The 22,245-nt window shown below is 35.6% G+C and overlaps 1 protein-coding gene across 1 annotated transcript in view; it reads right to left on the minus strand.

Moving 5' to 3' along the window:
- Nucleotides 1-7,586: 7,586 nt before the first annotated feature.
- The window catches only part of PDHX (pyruvate dehydrogenase complex component X), a 35,750-nt gene continuing 21,091 nt past the window's right edge, over nt 7,587-22,245 (minus strand). The window contains exons 7-11 of the mRNA XM_072338143.1: nt 22,046-22,193; nt 17,083-17,141; nt 13,524-13,682; nt 12,117-12,181; nt 7,587-10,706 (exon numbers count right to left, since the gene is read on the minus strand). Coding sequence (XP_072194244.1) covers nt 10,442-10,706; nt 12,117-12,181; nt 13,524-13,682; nt 17,083-17,141; nt 22,046-22,193 — 696 coding nt within the window. The 3' untranslated portion in view covers nt 7,587-10,441. The remainder of the gene's footprint in view (nt 10,707-12,116; nt 12,182-13,523; nt 13,683-17,082; nt 17,142-22,045; nt 22,194-22,245) is intronic.

The following is a 22,245-nucleotide window of genomic DNA, read 5'->3' on the forward strand; positions in this document are numbered from 1 at the left end:
TATCACCCCTTTCTTGACATTGGCCCAGAACACAGGTCATGAAGAAGCATCACTAGCAGGGATTATTCAAAGCCAATGGGAAGACAGAAAAGAGGAAAGATGACCTAACAGCTGAGAAAGGTTGGCAACCAAGGCTTACAGAGAACGAGGCAATAGAGCTGTGGTGTTCCATGGGGTTTTATCGGTTGTCTGATCTTGGTGTAAGCATATGAGTCACAAACTGTTTCAGATGTTGAGACTTCTCACTAACAAACAAGAGCAAGGGGACCCCACAGAACACCTCTACCACACTCAGAAAAAGTTCCTGTCTTAGTGTTTATGTTGGTGGGGAAGCTTATCTTTAACTGTAGAAATCAGAAGGAAAATGAAAATCTAACATTCTTGTCATATTTCTCACCTCCAATCTCTGGAATCTTTATAATATTCCCCAGTAGCTCAACCAGGTGCTTTTAACTTCTGTTGCATGAGTTGTTTTCTTCTTCTTCTCATAATACTACAGCTTGAAAAAGGTGAGACGACGCCAGGAGAAGCGAAAAGCATGAATACAAAGCACCACGTGCTTTCCTCATTAACATTTCAGTATCATTGGAAGCAGATGGCAGCTTTTTTAAGATTACATTGGACTCACTATTATAATCTTTTCAGTCTTGTGGCACGTTTGTGGACAGTTCTAGCAGCATTTTCATTTTATGACATTGGATTCTATTCACATATAAGCAGGAAAAGAATTTTCTAAGAAAGAATATTCAGAAATCTTAAAGTTCTATTTTAATTTAATGCAAATTAACATCTTTAAAATCTTCATAGCAATTCCAGGAAAAGCATTTTTAACTGCAGTTATAACTCCACAGTTGAAAACATTCACCTACTTAAACATGAAAACATTCACCTACTTAAAAATGTCTTTGGTTAAAGAAAATTAAATGTTCTCACCTTGTTGAAAGCCTAGAAAAAAAAGTCTTCACATTTCTTACCATGGGTGAGATGAGGAACCTACCCTAGAAAACATCTAGCATTTGCACACCTTATGGAAGGAAACACTATTTACAATTGCAATCTACAATTGCTTAATCTGTTGTTCACATACAAAAGTTGAGCTAACAGAAAGAATAATCACTAAACACGTGCAAACATTTCCTTTCAGTATCACAAGAACTTCAGAAGAAACCTTAAAAACTCCAGTCAGAAAAAAATACTCCAGAGTTGATAGTTAGAACTCGTGGTTGGTAAGGTAATTTCCTCTCAATTAAGACTTTTTCTGCTTGTCACTTAACAAGGAAGAGTTAAAATTTCCCATGTTTAATTAACCTGAGAAATGAACAACAACAAATTAAGAAAAGTAATGTCTAGGTATACAAGTACCTAGAGTTCTTGTGTTCACCTACCCTCATCTCTCTTGCTTTCTGTCATTAGACAGGCAAGATTTACATCACTAGATTAAGTATTATCCATTATTCTGGTAATTCAGGAATTTTTTAAAGCTGGTATTACATGAAGTACTGATGTCTGTCTACTCAGTTCTCAAATCAGAAGTTTGTAATCATATATAAAACACATCCACAAGCAGACGATCGCTATATTAAACAGCCTGAAAATTAAGTAGGATCCGAATTTAGAAAAGTGCAGAGAAAATAATGGCTAAGACTATGCCCGAATCAGTCCTGATCTCATGAAAATTCTAGACTGTCCTTTCTGGGTTCATAGACTTATCAACAAACCTAATAAAGTACTCTGTAAAAGTTACAATTTCTGCTTAGTTAGTTGTCTTTTGGTATACAGTTGTAACAAAATCCATCTCAAAGAGCACTAGACACTAATTTCACACAAGAATAAAAGGCTCTCCTGTTTCCTCCCTGCCAAGTTTACGTCAGTCCAAAACACTGTGAGAAGATATGTATAAGGGAAAGTCACCTTCTCACATGCATATTGCTTCATAGATTCTTTAGGATATCTCTCTGCCAAGAGTGCCCGATTCTCACTATCAACTTGCTCATCATTTTTGTTTGAGCAACGTATGCAACATTGCAATTATTTTCTTAAACATAATCAGGGCAGGTTTCTCACAGGCCTGCCCAATGTACCAATATACATACATTCACACGCATATATTGTAATGCATGCAGTATCTCAAAATGTATACAGTAGAAATGTTGGAGACTTGGCAGGAGAATTCATGAGCCTGTCTCCCAGTTCATCCCGCAGCCTGAATCCAAAAGTCTTTCAAACACTTGCTAAACAGTACAGTGGCTGGTCCTCTCTGCTAATCCATCTCAGTACAAACAACACATACACACTTTAAATGCTTTAAAAGGAAGCAGAAGTCAAATTCATAAATGTGCTATGGAATAAAAATGTTGGAGATGTATTTCCCTAAGAATTTACTAAAGATAATTCCATAGGCAGAGACCATCTGCTTATGCTTTACAGCTTTAAAAAAATCCAAGTATTCCTTGATAATTAACAAAACAGAGGTACTGTGTTACACAAAGACAGCTGACTAAATTCAAGTGAGAAATACGACTGACTTTCATTCATCTGCTCTACCCTACGCAATAGCAATTGTCTTCCAGTGTCTTCCCACAACGGCCAAAATGAATTATTTGGCAAAAACACCTCTCTCTCTCTCTCTCTCTCTCTCTAGGCTCTAGAACTCACCTGAGATTTAAGTCATATAAATACAACTTAAGACACTCCTGAGAGGTCAATCTAGTTTTGTAAATTCAAAGCAGAGCCTGTTAAAACTGAAATTAATGACTTCCAGGTAAACAGTATTGACCTACACATGCATCATTCTTCCCTTTAACACAGCCAAGTGTGTCACCAAGTACTGATAAATGCAGTTGTCACAGTAACAGGTGGTTGGGAAAAGCTCTCTCCTTTTATAACAGAACTATTAGCACAGCAGTAGTACATCGGTGGTCAAACTACAAGCGTGTTCATTAGCTTTCAGTCAATGAAACCAGCTACCTTGTGGCTACTAACAAAAATCTTATGAAAAGGAGATGATCACATATATTTTCCTTTATGAGTATTTGCTTATTTCAATAAGAGCACCCAGACCCTCTATTAGATTCCTCTGCAGCTGTGAGAGCAGTTGAAGAAGTACGTCAGCATAAGAATACACAGGGAAAGCAGCCAAGGAAGTGTCTTTGAGCACTGCTTAGGATAATCTGGCACATTCCAAAACATGACTTCTGTTCCAGGTTGGGAGTCCCTCCGAATCATTAGCACTTTTCATAAGCTTAATTAAGACATCACCTGCTTTGAAGACTATGAAAACAGATAAGGCTCAAAATAGGAACGGACAGAGGAAGGACTCCTAATCCGCCTGAAAAAGCCATGCTGTAACCTCTGTATTCATCAACAGGAAAATGCAATCTGTTACAACAGCCAATCAAGTCCTGTAAGTGAGATCAACTCTTTTGTGAATTGACTCCAAAATAAGCCAAGTACTACAATCATCATATGGCTGAAAGTTGAAATTTGCGCAGTAAGTGTTACACATTTCAGAAGACTAAAAAGAGTTTCAGAAGAGGATGAAAGTTTCTTGATTAGCCAGAATATCCATCATAGTTTGTATTTTCCATAAAGAACAGGAAACTGAGTGATACTGTCTGCTGACACAGAGAACCAAAGTATGCTGCTAATGTGAAGTGACACAGCAACTATGAGTATCCACACAGTCTTCACAGGTATTTAAGCTTATAATTTACTGGGCAGGGAAGAAATTAAGTGTAGCAAAGCTGCAGAATGAAACGTATTCACACATTTTCTCAAGATAAGCAGCTGAAATGGGAATTGTTTTATAACTAGATTGAGGGGTTCACTTGCTTGCACCTCTTCAAAGTGAAGTGAAAAGCACACTTGCAATGAATGTTACATAGACAATGCAAAAATCATGAAACTAAAGGTGATATCTACAGCACTAACAATTCAGAATACTTTTAACACAACCGTTAGCAAAATAAAAATGATCACAGCTCCTTTTCTTCCTATCTAGTTCTAGGCCACAGGAAAGGAACTTTTTAAAGTATGTAAGAGAATCTCGATCTCTAATCTTTAAGGTGATGACCAACAGTACTTATTGACATAGCATGAATCATCTTCCTTTAGTATCGGTAATGAACAAACAGAGAAGTTTGTCATTTTCCAGCTAATAATTTCTAGTAATGACATGAATGGTTAGCTTGCCAGGGCAATTACTATGGTGAGAGCGAAGAACAATATAGTTATTGTATTTGAATAATTATCCCCCATTACGCCTTCAAGTCAAACCAAATCTGACGTAAAAACAAAGAGCGTAAACTGAAAAGCCATCACTGTTTGCTTGAACCCTGTGATAGCATTTAAGCAGATTCTGCAAAGTAATCACCTGAAGCTGCCATTCAAATCTCTAGCAAACGTTTTGTATCATGGCATAACCAACCAATAGGCCTTCTCTGAAGTTTTTGTTTCCTGGAACATTTACCAGTTGGCACATTTCTACTAATCACCAGCAGGCAACTGTTACCATCCTCCTGCTTTACTTCAACAGGATTACAAAGCAAGAAATTAAAGAAATCAACTTGGAAGTTGTAAACATATGTCAGTTCTGAAGAAAACACCATACAGTGGGCACAGCCTCTTATTTCCATCAGACCAAGATAAGATACTATTTACTATTCCTTCTTTATTCATGTCAGGTGCTTTTCAAAATACTTCAAAAACTGAGCCATCAAGCCATTGCTTAAATTCAAGCATAATGCCTACACGCTAAAATACTTCACTGATCATATTCAGCGACCTTAAGAGAGCCAGTTAGAAAAACATACTGCTGCGTCTGCCCTCTGCTGGCCTTTCTTGTATTTCAGTTCTTCCTCTAGAACAAGTTTTTCCTTGACAGTAACAGTCAGAGATTACACCAAGCACACCTGCCAGAACTACATTGGTACTCTGATTCTTGTTTTTGCAGAATGATTCAGTGAGCAGCTGTATGTACAGAAAAGGATAGACTGCCCAATACAACTTCATGGGAATAAATTTTGCATAAACTTGCACACATTTCTGTTAATTGACAAAATACAAAGTCTTATAAAGCGTACTTCACACACCGTGCTGTTAAACACTGCATTTCATTTTTCATGTTAACACAATAAAAAAGGTAGTAAGAGACACTGTAGTATGAAAGAAATAAAGAAGTTTCCAAAATTTACCCAGTATGTGAAGGGTTGGAGTGTTCAAGTTACTAAAGCAGGTTTATCAAAACACCAACTATAATGTGGCTAATATTTGGAAACTTCAAAGATAATAAAAAAACATCATCATAACAACAAGAAAACACAACAATGAAAAACTTTTCTGCAAATACTTATATTGTGTCCTTTTGCTCACATCGTATTCAATACTTTAAATGTAAGATGCACAGACAAAACCAAACAACAAATAGCAAGTTTACAAATCCATATGGGAGTAGATAAAATTTCAGGTGTCAGGATACTTCTTGAATGATGGTGCTTGATTGCTTATTAGCAATCTTTCCTATTCAGGAAACTCAAATTAACAAAACCATACAGCAAGTTAAATTTCAGTTTTGCTGTACTACTACTTAAGTGGTAGTGAACGGATGTTTCATTTCAAAGCCTCAGAAAAAAGCACCTAAATAGCATGAGCTATTTAGGTAAGACAGACAGTTAGCCAGACAGTTAAGGGAAGGGAAGCCATCCACGAATGGGAAACTTAGCAGAAGCCCTTCTGCAACATGGATGTGGTACAGAACATAAGCTGAAATATTACCTGTGGAGGAAACATAAGTTACTCACAAACTGGCACAATGATGTAGTAAGTGATCTTGTAGGAATAAAAGTAATCATCAAAACAACCTCAATTTGAACAAATAACTGAAGTGTACTTTCATGTGGCCTATTTGTATGACACAGTCTCTTCCTATACTGTGCTACTGTGAATTATTCTCATACAGTTATGGCAGTTCCATTCAAATTCCCCACGTAGCCTGGCTCCCAGAAGTTTCCCTCTAAAAAAAAATAGCACCTGAGTTGCACTAACATTCAATGCCAATTTACAACCCTACATGCAATTTATAAAGAACCACCCAAGCGTGTGAGACAAAGGAACATTGCGTGCATTGCATTAGGCTGCAGATGAGACCACCACCACTAGTACCTGTTCCAAAGAATACTCGCTCTTTATCTAGCACTACCACAACATACAGCTTTGCCACTTACAGGAAGGGTTGACATGGCTCAATAACAGAAGACTGTCATGACAATCCAACTCCTGCATTCTTTCTAGCTTACGCAGATGTAATGGACCATGTGGTCTGGAAACAGATCAAAGAGGGTTTTGAACACGTAGACACAGCATTCCTTGATAAGCAAGTCAATGACGTGTTTCACTGTGAATTCTTGAGACAATACTTCTACATTTTAGGAAAGGAGAAAAAATTCATCATCAACAATGTAGAGCTGGTTAGAAACAATAATAAAAACAGTGAGGTTAAAAAAAATAAAATGAAATCATGGATTAAGCTGCTAGGTTCTGTAACCTATAGATCTGGTCTTGTCATGCAACTTGATTGCTTATGGAAAAAATCATCTGCTTGGTAGGAAGACTCCTTGTAACATGGATTTATTTTCTTTTTTTTTGCTTCAAGATTACAGTGAAACACTTTAGAGCCTTTTCCTACAGCATTTCCAGCTCTATGCTATGGATTTTCACCTTGAAGCAGAGTTATTGTGAAAGATACTGGGTTGTTCACCCAAAATTCTTCTCTGTATAGCAAATGACACATGTGAAATTAAGATACCCAGGGGCTACGTGTGGTACTGCCCATTTTTGGTAAAGCATACAAATAGATTATTCTCTTACCCTGATTAACCCATAACTGGAACAGCCACGATCATCTGAGTGGTACTGAATAGGGGTTGCAACATGTGTATCTGGATGAAAAATCACCAGCTCAATCCCGCTGGCACTCGTCATTGTGCAACCATTATTTCCTGCACCTTGTTCAGACTGCTTTCAAAGAAATTACAATAATGCACAACATTCTGAATGGACATTAGAGAGTAAAAAGCATTTGTTATGATCTGATACAATCCAGAAAAAGATTCCGTGGAAATAAAACACAGTCATAACAGACAAGCAAAGTAAATAAAAAAGACACTGGCTTCAAACCACCATAAGACGATTAATCCTAAAGGCAACTTTTTTTCATTGTTTTCATCTTTGTTTTATGACACAGGAAATCATACCAAGCATGACACTTTAGTCCAGTAATTCCGCATTAGTTTCCCCACAAACTCACTCAACAATCACATATACCGTAATACAATCAAAATGCAGCTTGCTATACAAAACAGTACATAAAAGCATTCATTCAGACTTTATCATGTTTAATGGCTCCCTGTTCAACTTTAAAATGCCATTGTATACAATAGGTATAGAGATAATCTCTTGATTAAATAAAAGCATCTATTGTATTTTGTGTTGATGGAAACGAACATGTGGACCAAAAGATTAGGAGGAAGTAGAACGGTGCGCTCACTTTGCAGGAGTGAGAATCTTTAAGGGATTACACTAGGAAGATTAATTCCAGAAATTTTATTGCAAAAGGGATACATGGAAGAAAAAAATAAAAGCCAAAGATTCTGACGGTAAAATCAGGGACTGAAATGTAACATGTACAGTTCATGGCTTGCCAACAATCACAATGTCCAAAATAGCTACCCTTCAGTTTTTCCAGCTGTGCCTCTTTCAAAGGAAAACTATATGAAGAAAGCAATTTTCACCAAGCATATCATGAAAGCAGACATTTCCCAGCCAACAATAACTGAAATTTTAATTTTTAGTGTTTCAACTCAAGAAAATAGAGTTTTCATGGTATTTCTTGCTCAGGTACCTAAAAGAGATGTTGGTAGATGTTATTCTAAAGAGTAAAACACAAAAGTTTGTACTTTTATTTGTGAAATTTTTACTCTAAGGCAAACTGGCTTCACATGTAAGCATGAACATTTTACATGATTCATTTTCTGGGCCATTTCAACCATTACCCTCATTACCAAATTCTTGAATTCTCCATAGAGTCACTGATTATTTTGATCTGTATCATCTGCATCATCATGAACTCGTATCATCTCACTTTCACTAAAGCTGTAGATGTTGCTGAATGGTACAATTACCTAAGGAGAGGCATTTATTTGGGATCTGACTTACTGTAACATAACTAAATTCCAGAGAGGCCCTTCACAGGCTGATGGCTGACAAATCACACACATCCTTTTTGTGTCAAATGACAAGGCTGGCTAGCAGGCATACGTAAAGAAAACAGACTTAAAACTTGTATTAGCTTTACTGACAGATCTGCCCCATTCAAAAGTTGTTTCAGGTTTACTTAACCTGGAAAAGAAGTTGCATTGTCTTCACCTATTTGTGTCAAATAGGAAAAGTATTAGCACTCACATGAATGAAACAGCACAATAAACGATACGTATACACACATCAGTGCCTTTCAGTGGCTCCAAACAAAAAGAAATACACTGACTTACACTACATGAACACAAACACACAAAATTACAGTTCTATATACACATCAGTCATGCAGCCCTTAGCTATGGTCAGGCAGGAAGTAGATTATAGAAGCGCTGGGGTTCACACACCAGCACTATTGAGAACACAGTCATGAACAGAATGATCAGTGAAAAACTCCTGGAAATACCAATGCATATGTCCATTATTACACAGTAGACTAAACCTGGTAATCAGAAACTTATTTTCCTTCCTACTGTTAGATTAACAATTTAGGAAATTTATGGCATCATAACAAGACAAATCAGTAAACATTTAGTGAAAACGCTGAACTCAGCATTAGCCAAAGTTTTTGTCTTGCAATTATCTTTTTAATTAGGGCAGCAGCTCAATAAACAAGTCCTACAAATATGTAAAATAACCAAAACTTAACAAAAACAACCAGGATAATACAGACTCTCAGAATTCAACTGAATTTATATCAGCAGGTTCTGTAAATGCAGTTACTTCATTACAAACACATACAACAAGTGGTTCCATATTTATCTATAGGAAGAAAACTATCCCTGCTCACTTAAGCTTCATCCTGCTGAAAATACTTCTCCAACTGACTTACCATTCAATATATGACTAACAATGACATATTTCACACCTACATCATTAATGCATTGGAAAAACAGAATTAATCAGCAAATTTTCAGTGTGCAAAAATTGACCTTTTATACTGCAGCCTCTGATTAAAGCCATTTTTTCCATCACAGTAGTGCTGACACCATTGCCTTGGGTTTCATGTTTACAACAGTATAACACTGAAAACCTGAAAATGGTATTTCTCATATTTTGTGGTACTGAAGAAGATTTCTTTTTTTTTTTTTTTTTTTTTTTTTTAATTAAGCCAAAGAAAACCTAATACCAATCAACTGCTGCACAACAAAATTCTGTTTTCCTCAGATGTTGGTGACATCAAACTAAAGGCAATGAAATCTAAAACCAGTGAGATATCATCCCTTTCAGACAAGTTCATTCCCATCTCCTCCCTCTGCATGGTATGAAATAAAGCAGCAATCTTAAAATACTGAATAAAGACAGATTCAGTTACTGCTTAAATGCGTATTAATGAGATCTGATTATATGAATGCAGCTGTAGATTCTATCAAGTTACTTCATATTTTGTGAAATTACATTTTTATCTAAGATCTAATTTAGTCTTTCTCAGAACTTCCTGTCATTTCTCTTCCCTACTCATCTTTACACTCATCTCGCTTTGCCCAGTGCAGCTTTAAAGAAGAACAGTTAAACCTGTGATGCAAATGTAACTACACAAAACCTTTAATTTGTTTGTAACTTCTTTGCTCTTATGTCAGAATTCACTGAAATCTTTGTTAAAAGTTCACAAACCTTACTTCAATCTAACCTGAATAGCAAAACGTGCTAGAAGTCTTGCAAACTGAAAAAACCCACTGCAGCAATGTAAGTTCACTACTCCACAACCTCAGTATTGATCAGGACTCATAGCAGCATATTGTTTAATTACAGTTCTTGCTTACCTCACTGTAAAAGCTAGACATTTAGCCCTTAAAGTACCTCAAATTCCCTTTTAAATTTTATATAGTTGTTTGTGTTTTTTTTAAAGCTTTTTTTTTTCAGAGGAAATTTAATTTCTAAGCACACATTATGTGCTGTTAGTACTAAACGTTTAAAGAAACGTAACATGCTAACTTCAAGGTCTCTAGCTTTACAGTATAAAAACTGGTCATTGGAAATGACCAAAAGCATGAAAATTTATATTTTCCATGTTAATTCAATAAGTTAAATTCTTTAACTATCTATCTCACACTATTTACTTTATTATTACTTGGGGTTGTTTTTCTTTAACAGTATTCTGTGCTGTCAAATCAGGAAGCAACCTTCACTGAGTTCAACACAAGGCGAGACGTATTGGATTCTCAATGTTGGCTTTGAAGGTTTCCAGAAACTTTGAGGCCAGTTCATCATCTACCACACGGCCATCACTTGAAAGAGTCACTGTCATAAGCTGATGCTGCTGAAGTTTCTCATTGCCTTCTTCATCTTCCACAATCTTGAGCTCTGGTCTTGCTCGACCCACAGCTAGGATGCAGGCCTGTGGAGGGTTTATGACTGCAATAAAATCGTTGATGCCAAACATACCTAGGTTGGAGATACTAAATGAAAACAAAAAGTTACTATTAATATCATTAATAAGACCTAGAAGAAGAAAGTCTATATTCAGTGATTACTATCAGCTAATTTCTTCCTGATGTCCAAACCCATAAACTCATTAAGAAGCTCTGAACTTCAGTTTCAATTTCAGTTGGGCACATTCAGACTCTCAGTGATTTGAGTTTTTTTTAATTACAACTAAATTATCTGTTCTCCCATAGGCAATTATTGTTGAAGATGTTATTCACATCTCTGATGCGGCAGCATTTCTATACACTTTTTCTACTGAAGAACTCGCAGATTTTCACATCCACTCCCCTCCAGCACAACACAGATACTTATTCTAGGCAGTTGCACCTCAGGCACTTGACTATATATTATTCGAACAATATTTCTGCAGAACAGACTAATTTCTAGTATTATTCTCATCCCTAACAATCAGTTATAAAAAAACATCAGTAAGGAGTATTCAGACTTAGCATCTGAAAAATGGTAATAGTGAGCTACGCTAAAATCTGTGTAACAAAAACATTGTGATAATCCTGATTATCATAAAATATAGCATATTAATTTTTGGAAATTGAAAGCCTGGAAGGTCAGTTAAGAATTTATTGTGCAACTGTGTCACTACTTTTATGGGTTTTTTTTATTTTATTTTTACACCTCAGGAGACGCTTTTCTAAGGAATGCATTCAAGACAAACAAGGAATCACTGAGTGCTGTGCTGCCTCTTCAACAAACCATTTTAAATGTTTGTTTCAAAAGGGAGCACATAAACAGGAGGGGGAACAGCTGTTTACAAGGACAAGAAGGAATACTTTTAAATTGAGACAGGGGAGATTTAGGTTAGATATTAGGAGTAAGTTTCTCACACAGAGGGTGGTGAGGCAATGGAACAGGTTGTGGATGCCCCATCCCTGGAGGCATTCAAGGCCAGGCTGGATGTGGCTCTGGGCAGCCTAGTCTAGAGTTGGTGACCCTGCACATAGCAGGGGGATTGAAACTCAATGATCATTGCGGTCCTTTTCAACCCAGGACATTCTAGAATTCTATGATAAAAATGTTTTCCTAACTATAGGATGGAATCAAAGTAAAACAAACTAACAAAAGTACATTCTTATGTAATTATGAAAAAAATAGGTGCAAAAGCATAAGTCAGAACTGTATGAAAAACCTGAGTTTCTCAGCAGGCTCTAGCGAATTTAACTTGCTGAAGACCTATACTAAGACGATAATTTTCCCAGATACATGGTACTTGGACTATGCTCATAATCATCCATCATAATCATGCCATGGAGTTTCATCCTGAATAGATCAATATTTTAAAAGGCATTGACACTTAGTAGAATCTCCAACAATAAAGCAGTTCTAAACCCATGCTGCTCATATTAAACACTGCCAGGGAGCATTACCTGAAAGTTCCTCCCTGGTATTCTTCAGGTAGCAGCTTTCCATCTCTTGCTTTCTTTGCTAAAGCCTAAGAAAAACACAAGAAAAAAAGAGAGAATGGTAAGAAATTCAAGTGTTGTAACAAGCTCCCATTCTTTCTACTTCATTAAGACATTTTAAGTATTGTTCAACTACAAAAGAAAAGTCACCTGATTTAAACGAGCAATTTAGTGACACTTCCTGTAATTGCAACGATCAGCCAGACAAGACCAGGACACAAAACTTCATTTTCTTAATTATACTGGGAATTCAATATAAGCTGTCCTCTCATTTGAAAAACCTTGCTATGGCCTTCAAAACAAACCAACCGACTTTTCTCTGTAGCAGTTTTAGTACAAAAAAAATAATCTAGTGACATACTGATGAGACAAATACACAGTATTGCCCTCAACATAACTGTAGGAAAAAATACCATGTAACACCAGAAATTTCTGTTTGCATTTTCCTTCTGGTTCAAAATAATAAAACTGATTAGAATTTCCAAGTGGATTCTATGAATATTTACACACTGTTCTAGAGATTTTTTGAAGCACCTTCTACAGGAATCACAGGTGTTTCCTACAAATACCACCATCCCATGAGGGCATTTCTATAAACTCTTATGCCCCTTCTTCCCTGCAGTGGATCTCAAAGAAATACCTCTCTGCTTCCCAGGAGTTTTCCAAAAGCACTTCAATCATTTTCTAGCAGTCTTCCTCCATCTGAGAAGCCTGTGCTAGCACATCACCACCCTTTGAGTAAAACATTTCTTCTAATCACCTAACCTAAATCTCTCAGGTTTAAAGCCATTCCCCCACATCTTATCACTATCAAACTGTAAACAATTTTAGCCTTCCTGTCACAAAACATTTCTTCTACTGTTGGCAACAACTGCCAAGAGTTCAAGTCACCGATGGGCACTTAACCTATGCAAAATACTGCTTGTTATTATAAGGAGTTTAATGTTATCTTTGGGGTGACATTCTCAGCTATATATTGAAAAGTTGTGGATGACACAGAGTGTAACAGAAGCAGCTACAAACAAATTCCTGGGATAAAGACCAAAAACCTCAAATTCAAAAACTGAAAATATAGAAATTAGCCTTGTGAGGATTACAGAAATACATCAATAGCAATGAAATGCAAAGTCTATACAGGTTTATTATTCAAACATTCTAGCCCAAATGCAATTAAATAACATGATGGTTAAGTTATGGTTAAGTAAAAATAAACAGTTGCAAAATTAATAATTAAATCTAAGAAACAGTGTTAGATCCATCTCAAAACTCCTTTTCTTGAAATTGATGTGTATCTGGGTCACATTTCTTTTTCCACTACAAGAAACTACACAGCTATTATATTCCCCAGCTTACTATACACTCAAGTTCTACCTTTGCAGAGGCAGCAATTTCCTGTATTCCTTTGGCAGGAACATCTTTTATGATTGGTGTAATGAGACCTCGGTCTGTTGCCACAGCAATAGAAATGTCAATGGACTGCAGCTGCCTGCAGCCTTCTCCATCCCATGCTGCATTCACATCTGGCATTTGCTAGAAAAAGAAAAAGGGAAAAAAGGACAGCTGGTAAAAGAACAGCGGTGCAATCAAATATCAAGAAAAAAAGGAAAATTCTGTGAGATACATAGCTAGACAGATACATGCGTGCACCAAATTAATTAGTGCATCAGATCATTGTCTGTAAAACAAGTCACATCTGTCCTCAGGACTGCCACAAGCCAGAAAAGCAGGTAATACAATGTACATTCTTAGTTTGATTTAAACTTACTTTGTCAAGAAGTATGAATGTATACTCCAGGAACTGAAAATACACAATTTCAGGGGACCCAGGATTTTTTTTGTACTATTGGAGAACTAAGAAATTAATGAAAACCTCCAGATTCCTTCAAAAGTCACTGATATCACCTTATAGACATTCAGCACACAAAAACTACAAAGCAGTGTTATTCCTCCCCCTAAATAAATCACAGGATATTGACTTGAGAAGCACAAAAAACAGAGATCGTTCTGTACTCATGTATTATTTTCCAGCCTTATCTCAAGTCTGACTGCTAACAAAGGAAGCCAGAGAATACACTGCAGGTACACTCAGTGTTACTGGGATGAACTTCTCCTAACGTGCATTGGAAGTCTTTCTGTCTAGACTCACAAAGAAGATTCAAATAAAAGTTTACTGATAAATGTAATGAGATTTTTGAGTTTACCATATAAAGACAATTCAACTCACTGGAAAAAACAAAAAGCAAACAAACAATAGAACAAGACACATAGGTGAAGTCTCAAGTAACTGGTCAGAGATACTGTGCAGATAATACAGATCTTTGTGAAAGTAGTAAGTGACCTTGATGAAAATAGGAAACTGAAAACCGACATCATATTGCAGGAGAAAAAGCAAGGGAAGAATCCTCAGCTGAGCTCCATTCATTGAGACACTAATTAACACCATCATGTCTCAATTTCTTCAACAGAAAAAAAAGGAAGAAAAAATCCAGTGCAGAGCTCAAAATGAAATAAAATCTAAACAACATCTTGTCTGTGCATTTATTCAACATTTTCTTCACTTAGAGAACAAAAGCAGTAACTCTCATCACTGTAGTATTATGGATGTTACCTCGTCAACTGTAAGTGTAATACTAAATGACTGAATGAACAATACACATAACACTAAGCAGTTACAAGCAACCTATTTCAGGCTAAGCATCATATTTTATTGAAAGAGGATGAAAACTGTTTCTGTCACAACCTAAGAAAATGCTGGAATCAGGAGATTACAAACTAAGATCAAGTGAAATATCAAGTCAATAAAACAACCTTAAAACCGGTTGACGAGAATTGTGGTGTCAATATTAGAATTTATCTTTTTAAAAAACCAAGATAGCTTTTTGGGGAAAAACAATCTCCTATCACATTATTTCAACTTCAAGCAAGAAAGTATCCAGATGCATTACAAAGGAAGTTAATTATCTAATCAATGCATTTATAAGCAATACGGCTTTATCATTTTACATGAATCAAAGCAGATTTCATATGTAGATTTTTAATAACAAATGTATGCTACTCTTCATGTACAAGTAAGGTCAAGTCTATTATCAAGTTGAATTTTTTTATTTCTTTTAATCGTAATTACTCAAAGATACGCTACTATCTTAGGTTTACTACTTCAGATGCATTTCTAGGGAAGGCTTTTCTGTTTAAAAAATAAATAAATAAAGAGAAAGAAAAGTAAATAATCAAAAGGAACTTCCATGTGGAAAACTGCTGGCTTTCTTTTTGGGATAATATGTCAAATATTCAAAGTGTGTAATATTACAAAAGGAAAAGTTATTGAAATCAGAAAGGGTAAAATAATAATTCTACAAGTTAACATGGAAAGTAAGAGCTTTTTGTGGAACTCTAAAACCCTCTGTTTTCCTTTGTCCGCAGTGACTCATATTCACACCAAGTACCAGCATATGATAAAGCACAGCAGTGTAAAGCGAACAGCAATGCAAAATTACTTGAGAATTGTTCTGATTTACTGTCTGTTACATCACAGCACAGAAATAACCTTTTACAGTGTTATGAGAACTGAAACAGAATTAACATATGTCCAGAATTAACAGATGTCCATATCTCCCTAATTTAGATATCATTTCCTCCTTGAAGTTTTAAATAATTAAAACAGTCCTGTCAAATGAAGAAAAATAGCTCTTGCCCTTTCTGATTTTTTATCTTATTGTGAGGTAATGCAACTGAGAAGAAACCTCACGCGAAAGTTTTAAAAGCTGTTGCTCAAATAATGCAATGATATAAGAAACTTTACTTATTCATTCACCATATGGCTAGAATGTGTGATCACTGTGTAATCAGGAAGCTATGGGGAACAAGTCCACAGCATGACCACATCAAAAGCTGTGTTCATTCATTACCACATGTAAGTATACTGCTTCAATAGCAAGGGCAAACTCCATAGGGATTCTTGAGGATTGTGGATTCTCCCCAAGTTATCTTGCTATAACAGATCTATTTCAGCTATGAGGGGTCAATGAACAATAGTACTGTTTCCTAATGAACCTCACAAACACTGGCTTTCAGATTAGAACTCACATCTCTGACATTCTAAAATTAAGTGTGAACTGAACTCAAACATTCCACATTCAAGTAAAATCATAACAATTCGTTCTTTTCTTAAGCTTAGAAAGAAACTAATTTCATATTTTTCCAAGTGATTTGACACCCTCTGGATCTTCAAAGTATGGGAGATCTTCTGAAGAATCATTTCTAAAACTTTTCGGTTTCAAAACTCCAAGAGGTACTGGGAATTTTTTCTAAGCAGAATAACTGACATAAACTGGAAGGTAACGCATTCAGTTCCACACAGAAAACAGGCAATTACCTTATTGAGACTGTGAAGCTACTATAGCTCAGCATAATAAAGTGTAGGTTATATTGAAACACGGGATCTTAACTTCAGGACACATAAGAACAGTTGAACCTTTACCCTGACAAAAGGAACAAATAATAACTTCCAGAAGCAAGCAAAGATTGGTTCCCTGAAGAACATTTAATTCTAAGCACAGGTGACCATGTACGTCACTGAAATATGTCTGAGCTAAAATACAACACAGGCATAAGACTTCAATAAATATTTGTTTAAAACTTTAAGAAAAAATTAGATGCAAATAATCAGCTATCCTGTCAATTGCCTCAGCCTGCTGACAAAGCATCTACTGCTATATCACCTGCAGTTTCTGCTCATAACTATACTATGATGATCTTTACTAAAAAAAAAAATCTCACTTTCACAGTCCACAGTACAGACAGACTGTGACACTAAATGATAAAGTGTTAGAAGCTTTGCTATGATCACATTCCTATCTCCATATAGTCTCACAAAATACTTGTCTCTTTTGTAGTTTACTATAAGATGTATTAAAGTTAATTGTTCACTTACCTTCAGAGTGACTGCTGCTGCCTTGATAATAAAATCATTTACAGACACTTTAATGTCATCTGCAAAAAGAAAAACACCACTGCCTTTAAGATGTGTTTATCAGACTTGTGTGATGACAAGATTCCAGTAAATCAGTAGATTTGCTCCTTAGAAACAGTGTCAGAAAGTATCTTTATTATCATAAAAGTAAGAACGCTCTTCCTTCTCTCAGAACAAAAGGAATATCAGGAATGAAAAGTCTCCTCAGCATAGAATCATAGAATTACCCAGGTTGGAAAAGACCTTGAAGATCATCAAGTCCAACCGCAGCCTAACCAGAGCAGAGACATTCCTCCTAGTTTTTGTTATAAAGTCAGATCAGCTGCAAACTTGAGTATTACTACACATTCCTATAAGTAGTCCATATGTGGTTTATGCCTTTCATATTTACTTTCCACTTAGAAAAGCACGGTAGCATCCAAATGCACAAAAACAACTGCGAACTACTAATCTTCACATACTTTCATGCATAAACTGGAATAACTGCAAAGATCAGCTTTTATTCAGCCATGATTTAAAGGTATGTCATTCTCCAGTTACCCTTGGGGGCCTTATAATGTAAAAATTATGAAGGTGAAAGCATCTGTGAATCCTTAAATTGAGTTAACAATGTATTTTAAAGCAAGCTGCAAAATAATATGCAAGCAAGCAAGTTAATTAAGTAAAAAAACAATACTGCATGCAAGAAAGGTAGCTTTAGCTAGAAGCATGTAAAATAACCTACACAGGATGGGATTGTATGTAAGCATAAGAAACACCACATATAATTTACTACGTTTGCTTTCTTCCCTTAAAATTCAGAGGAAGGGATAGACATGATTGCTATGTATGTGCTGCATTATTTATTGTGAAGGTTTTAGTACTGAAGTACTGATTAGTCATGACTGGTAACATAGGTAAAGCCTACAGATACAATGAAGAATATTCTATTCTTGCTCTGAAATTATCATGATATATGATATTTACACAATATTAAATACATCACTCTCATACTAAATAAGGTACATTTCTCAGCTGCCAACATGACAGCTGTCAGCTGAAAAAATAAATTAAAAAAAAAAAAAACAAAACAAGAAGCAAAACTACTTATTTTTGAGAATGTTTTTTGGTGTTTAATACACAAACCTTTAAGACTGTTTCTGTGAAGTTAAAATCATTTATAGACAACTGTTAAGTGAATTTCTCTTAAGTGATCATTAATTTCAAGGAATTAACGAAGTGCCACATAATTAAATTGTAATATGTGCCACAAATAGGAACTTATGTGTAAGGAGAAACCTAAAATAACAGCATGGAATTTGCACTGATGCATCTGCATATCAGACAAATCTGTATCTCAGTCATACAGGAGTACCGTTCAATGAATAATATTTTACTCCAAATAATCAAAAGTTCATAGTATGGGTGATTGCTAGATATTTTTACCACAATTGCTATATATTTTGCCACAAAAATCACAGAAGGATACAGCAGGGAGCACGCCCTGGGGAACCTGATCTAGCTGTGCATGTCCCTGCACATTACAGGGGAGCTGGACTAGATGACCTTCAAAGGTCCCTTCCAACTCCAAAGGTTCACCAATTCCATGTTGCATTAAGTTTTCATGTTGTATTTTACTGTGTAGTAGAAACCACCTTTGTTTGCATCAGAAAAAAAGTTTCCCAGGACAGTCCCTGCAATTCAGTTTTATGCTGAGACTTACAGCTCTTTCTTACAAAAAAAATCCATTAAGAATCCACAGAAGTAGGAAAGATATTAAAAAAAATTAGGGACATTCCCAAGACAATTTTGTATCTCATTTTTTATGGCCTGCTACTGTTACTAATGTACCTAAGGCTGATATAATATCCACACCACATCTTTTCTTTGACATTAACTTTTGAGTAAGATATTTAAAAAACTAATAAGCAAAGATCAAATAGAAAAATGCTCTGGTTACTCCTCCATTCAAGACTAGTCATTCTAAACTCCAGTGAAAGGGAAGCAGTTCCTTCATCAACTAGGAAACGTGAACATATCAGTTTAATTTAGGATCTCACAAATGAAAAAGCATGGACTTGTCATATAACAGTAACCCTCCAGTGTCACCATTCTATAGCTCTGTGACACTAACTGTATGAAAATACATTCACAGGGTAGAGCCACAGGAACAGCAGGTGAGCATGTATCTTACACAGTGATGCTACACAGAAAGATCTCCGTACTGTGATAACCATTGGAAAAGACAACGTCAGTTCCAAGAGGTACCTGGATGCTACGGAATCATTCCACAGGAGACTGAAAGAAACAAATTAAATACAAACAACAACAACAAACCACCATCCACAGCTATACGTGGCTTGATTTACCGTGAATACCAGTGAGCCTCTCCTTGAAGGCAAGAAAACTACCCCTTTGAATTTTGCTAGTATTGTCATTCAGAAAATTTACAGATGAGACAGGTAAGATCCTAAAGATCCAGGTACACTGTCTAGGGCAATTATAATATGATTTTTTTTTCAGGGAAAAAAACCACACCAATATCTTTTTTGTTCCTAAGCATCCCAAAAGAAAAAAAAAAAAAATAAATAAAAAATGAAGGAAAAACGAAAGAAAAAAAACCACACAAGAATAAATGAAGATGACTAAATGACAGCACCAAGAATTTTTTTGCTTAATCACTGAATGATTTCCATATGACTTGCCTAAGGAATACCTATTTGTGGATCATCACCCAAAGCTGCAACAATAAAAAAATTACTTTGAGCTTATTAAGTTACAATGCATCACTTTGTGTTGCTGGTTATTTATAAGTATTTGAAACAAGAAAATTTTTAATTGACTTGCCAGTTGTCTGGAGTGACTTCATTACAACTGCAAAGGAAGGTAGTAGTTTTCAGTGCTTGACATCTCAGGGCAACGTACACTTTTTCGTGTCCTTTATTCTTACGTGCAAATTACTCATTGCACAGTGTGCATTAAATAACTTACTAAAAAAATAACATTTTGCTTCATCATACGGTTACTAAATAAAGGGCCTTCTGACACATTTTCTAACTGAAGTAACAAATTTTACATTAGGCTACAAAGCATATGTGGACACATCTACTCCGTCAAACAGAATTAAGTAGTTGTTCATGTATCCTGAACTTCTGCAATGCAGAAAATTAAATTTCATAAAATGGAATGAACAGGAAAATTAAATTTACAAAGCAGTAGAAATATAATCTGAGTGCCTGGAATAGTATCCAAGCATTGTAGGTACTGAAAATTCAGGTTTTGTAAAAATTAAGCTATTCTTTCACAGGTACTATAAGCTGAAGCTATCAAAAGATTAATTAATCAATATGTTCCTGATTTGGTTTGAAAAGGGATTTGCTTCCCTAAAAATGGAAATTAATTTTAAAAGCTATGGCTGATCAGTTTGTCTGCAACTGACAAAACAGATATTGACTAATATCAACCAATTTCCAGTATATAAAATGTATCACATGAGAAGAATACTCCACACAGAAACATAGAGCCAATAGAATCATTTACAAGCATTGAAGTCAATCATACTTCATAGCCATTTTGACTAATTTATCAGGTTCTACCTTAAAAACAAATATGACGGCTGCTCTGAAAGCAATGCTTCCAATTTTATTATGTTGGTACACCACATCAGAGGCAGATGTTGGTAGTATGGCAGTAAAGGTTTAATCTTCTCAACAGTATTCAGCTACATTTTGTTGTCATGCAAAAGATGACAGCATAGGGGCATAGCTAATGGTTTATGCTGTAGTTCCCATTAAAATAAATGAAAGGCATTATTTTTGGAGCAACCTACCGAGAAAGTTATTTCTCCTGGAGCACTACAGCAAAACTTCATTCCTCAATGGATTAGAATTAGATGGAGACAAAAATGAAATGCAAGATAAGCAGGCGCCACTTCCTGCCCCAGCTCTGTAACTGCTTGCTACATTTGTGGCATCACCTTAATTGAGCTCATAGGACTATTTCATTGCTCTGAAGGCAAAACAGATGAGTGGATTGGGACAGCTTAAAATAACTCACTTTGTCAGAGGGAATGAAGATACTACAGAGGCATAAATATGCAACACACATTTTCAACTTCTCAGCTTTTCTGCGAAGAAAAATGTATCTGAAACTTATACACTAAATTTCTGCAAGTAGGTGAGGAGATATGAGAAGATGTGACTGAAAAAGCATAGTGAATTTATTCATTAATTTTTTCCCTTCCAGTTTACCTGATCGGTGTCAAAAATATGACCTTGCTTAAAAAAAAAAAAAACAACTACATAGTCTGATAGCAAAACTATCCAGCAATCTTCTCTCTGATCTTGATTATTCCATTACAGTCTTTATTTTTATTTCACATTAAGAAGTTTGTAAACCTAAATAAAAAGATTTACATTCAGGATTTTTTGTTGTTTGTTTTTACCAAGTCCAACATAAAAAATATTATCTTAAACTTTGACAAGATTTTTTGAAGTCATTTCAGTGAATACAAGTTGAGGCAAAAAGGGAAAACTTTGTTATTTTAAGTAAAAAGAATTGTAATACAAATAAAAGTGCAGACATTATGAAAACTGGGATTTCTACATATAGTAAGTCTTTAATCCAATGTGCATTTCAAAATTATCCATTTTTCTGTGTGAGAGATTTCCATACACCTATCAGCTTAGCATAGTTTTAAGCACATATGCAAATTTCAGTGAAAGATATTCACCATGTCTTACTCACATTAATACCGCTACTCTGCCTTCAAGGGGAATTTACAATGTTGGCTGGTACGGGCTAAGAACTAACACCAAGAAAGATAGTTTGAATATATCATGTTCTGCCCATAGAAAAATCCACACTTACTGCACACAAGATGATGTGAACAGGACAAAGTACACATTAATACCATACGCTATAGTAGATCAGTTTAATCACTAACCTTTGGCCAATTCACTTCTTAATTTCAAAATAGCATCAATGTCACAGTCAGCAGCAGCATATGCATGAGGTATGGTAGTTTTAGACTCTGTTAGTCTCTTCGCAATAACTCTTCGGATGTTGCTAGCTGGTATTTCTGTGAACGTGCCCTGAAAGAAATCATGTGCTACACACTAAATATCTAGAAAGCAAATATACATT

The sequence above is a fragment of the Excalfactoria chinensis genome, chromosome 5 (assembly GCF_039878825.1).
Source record: "Excalfactoria chinensis isolate bCotChi1 chromosome 5, bCotChi1.hap2, whole genome shotgun sequence".
In the NCBI taxonomy this organism is placed as follows: Eukaryota; Metazoa; Chordata; class Aves; order Galliformes; family Phasianidae; genus Excalfactoria; species Excalfactoria chinensis.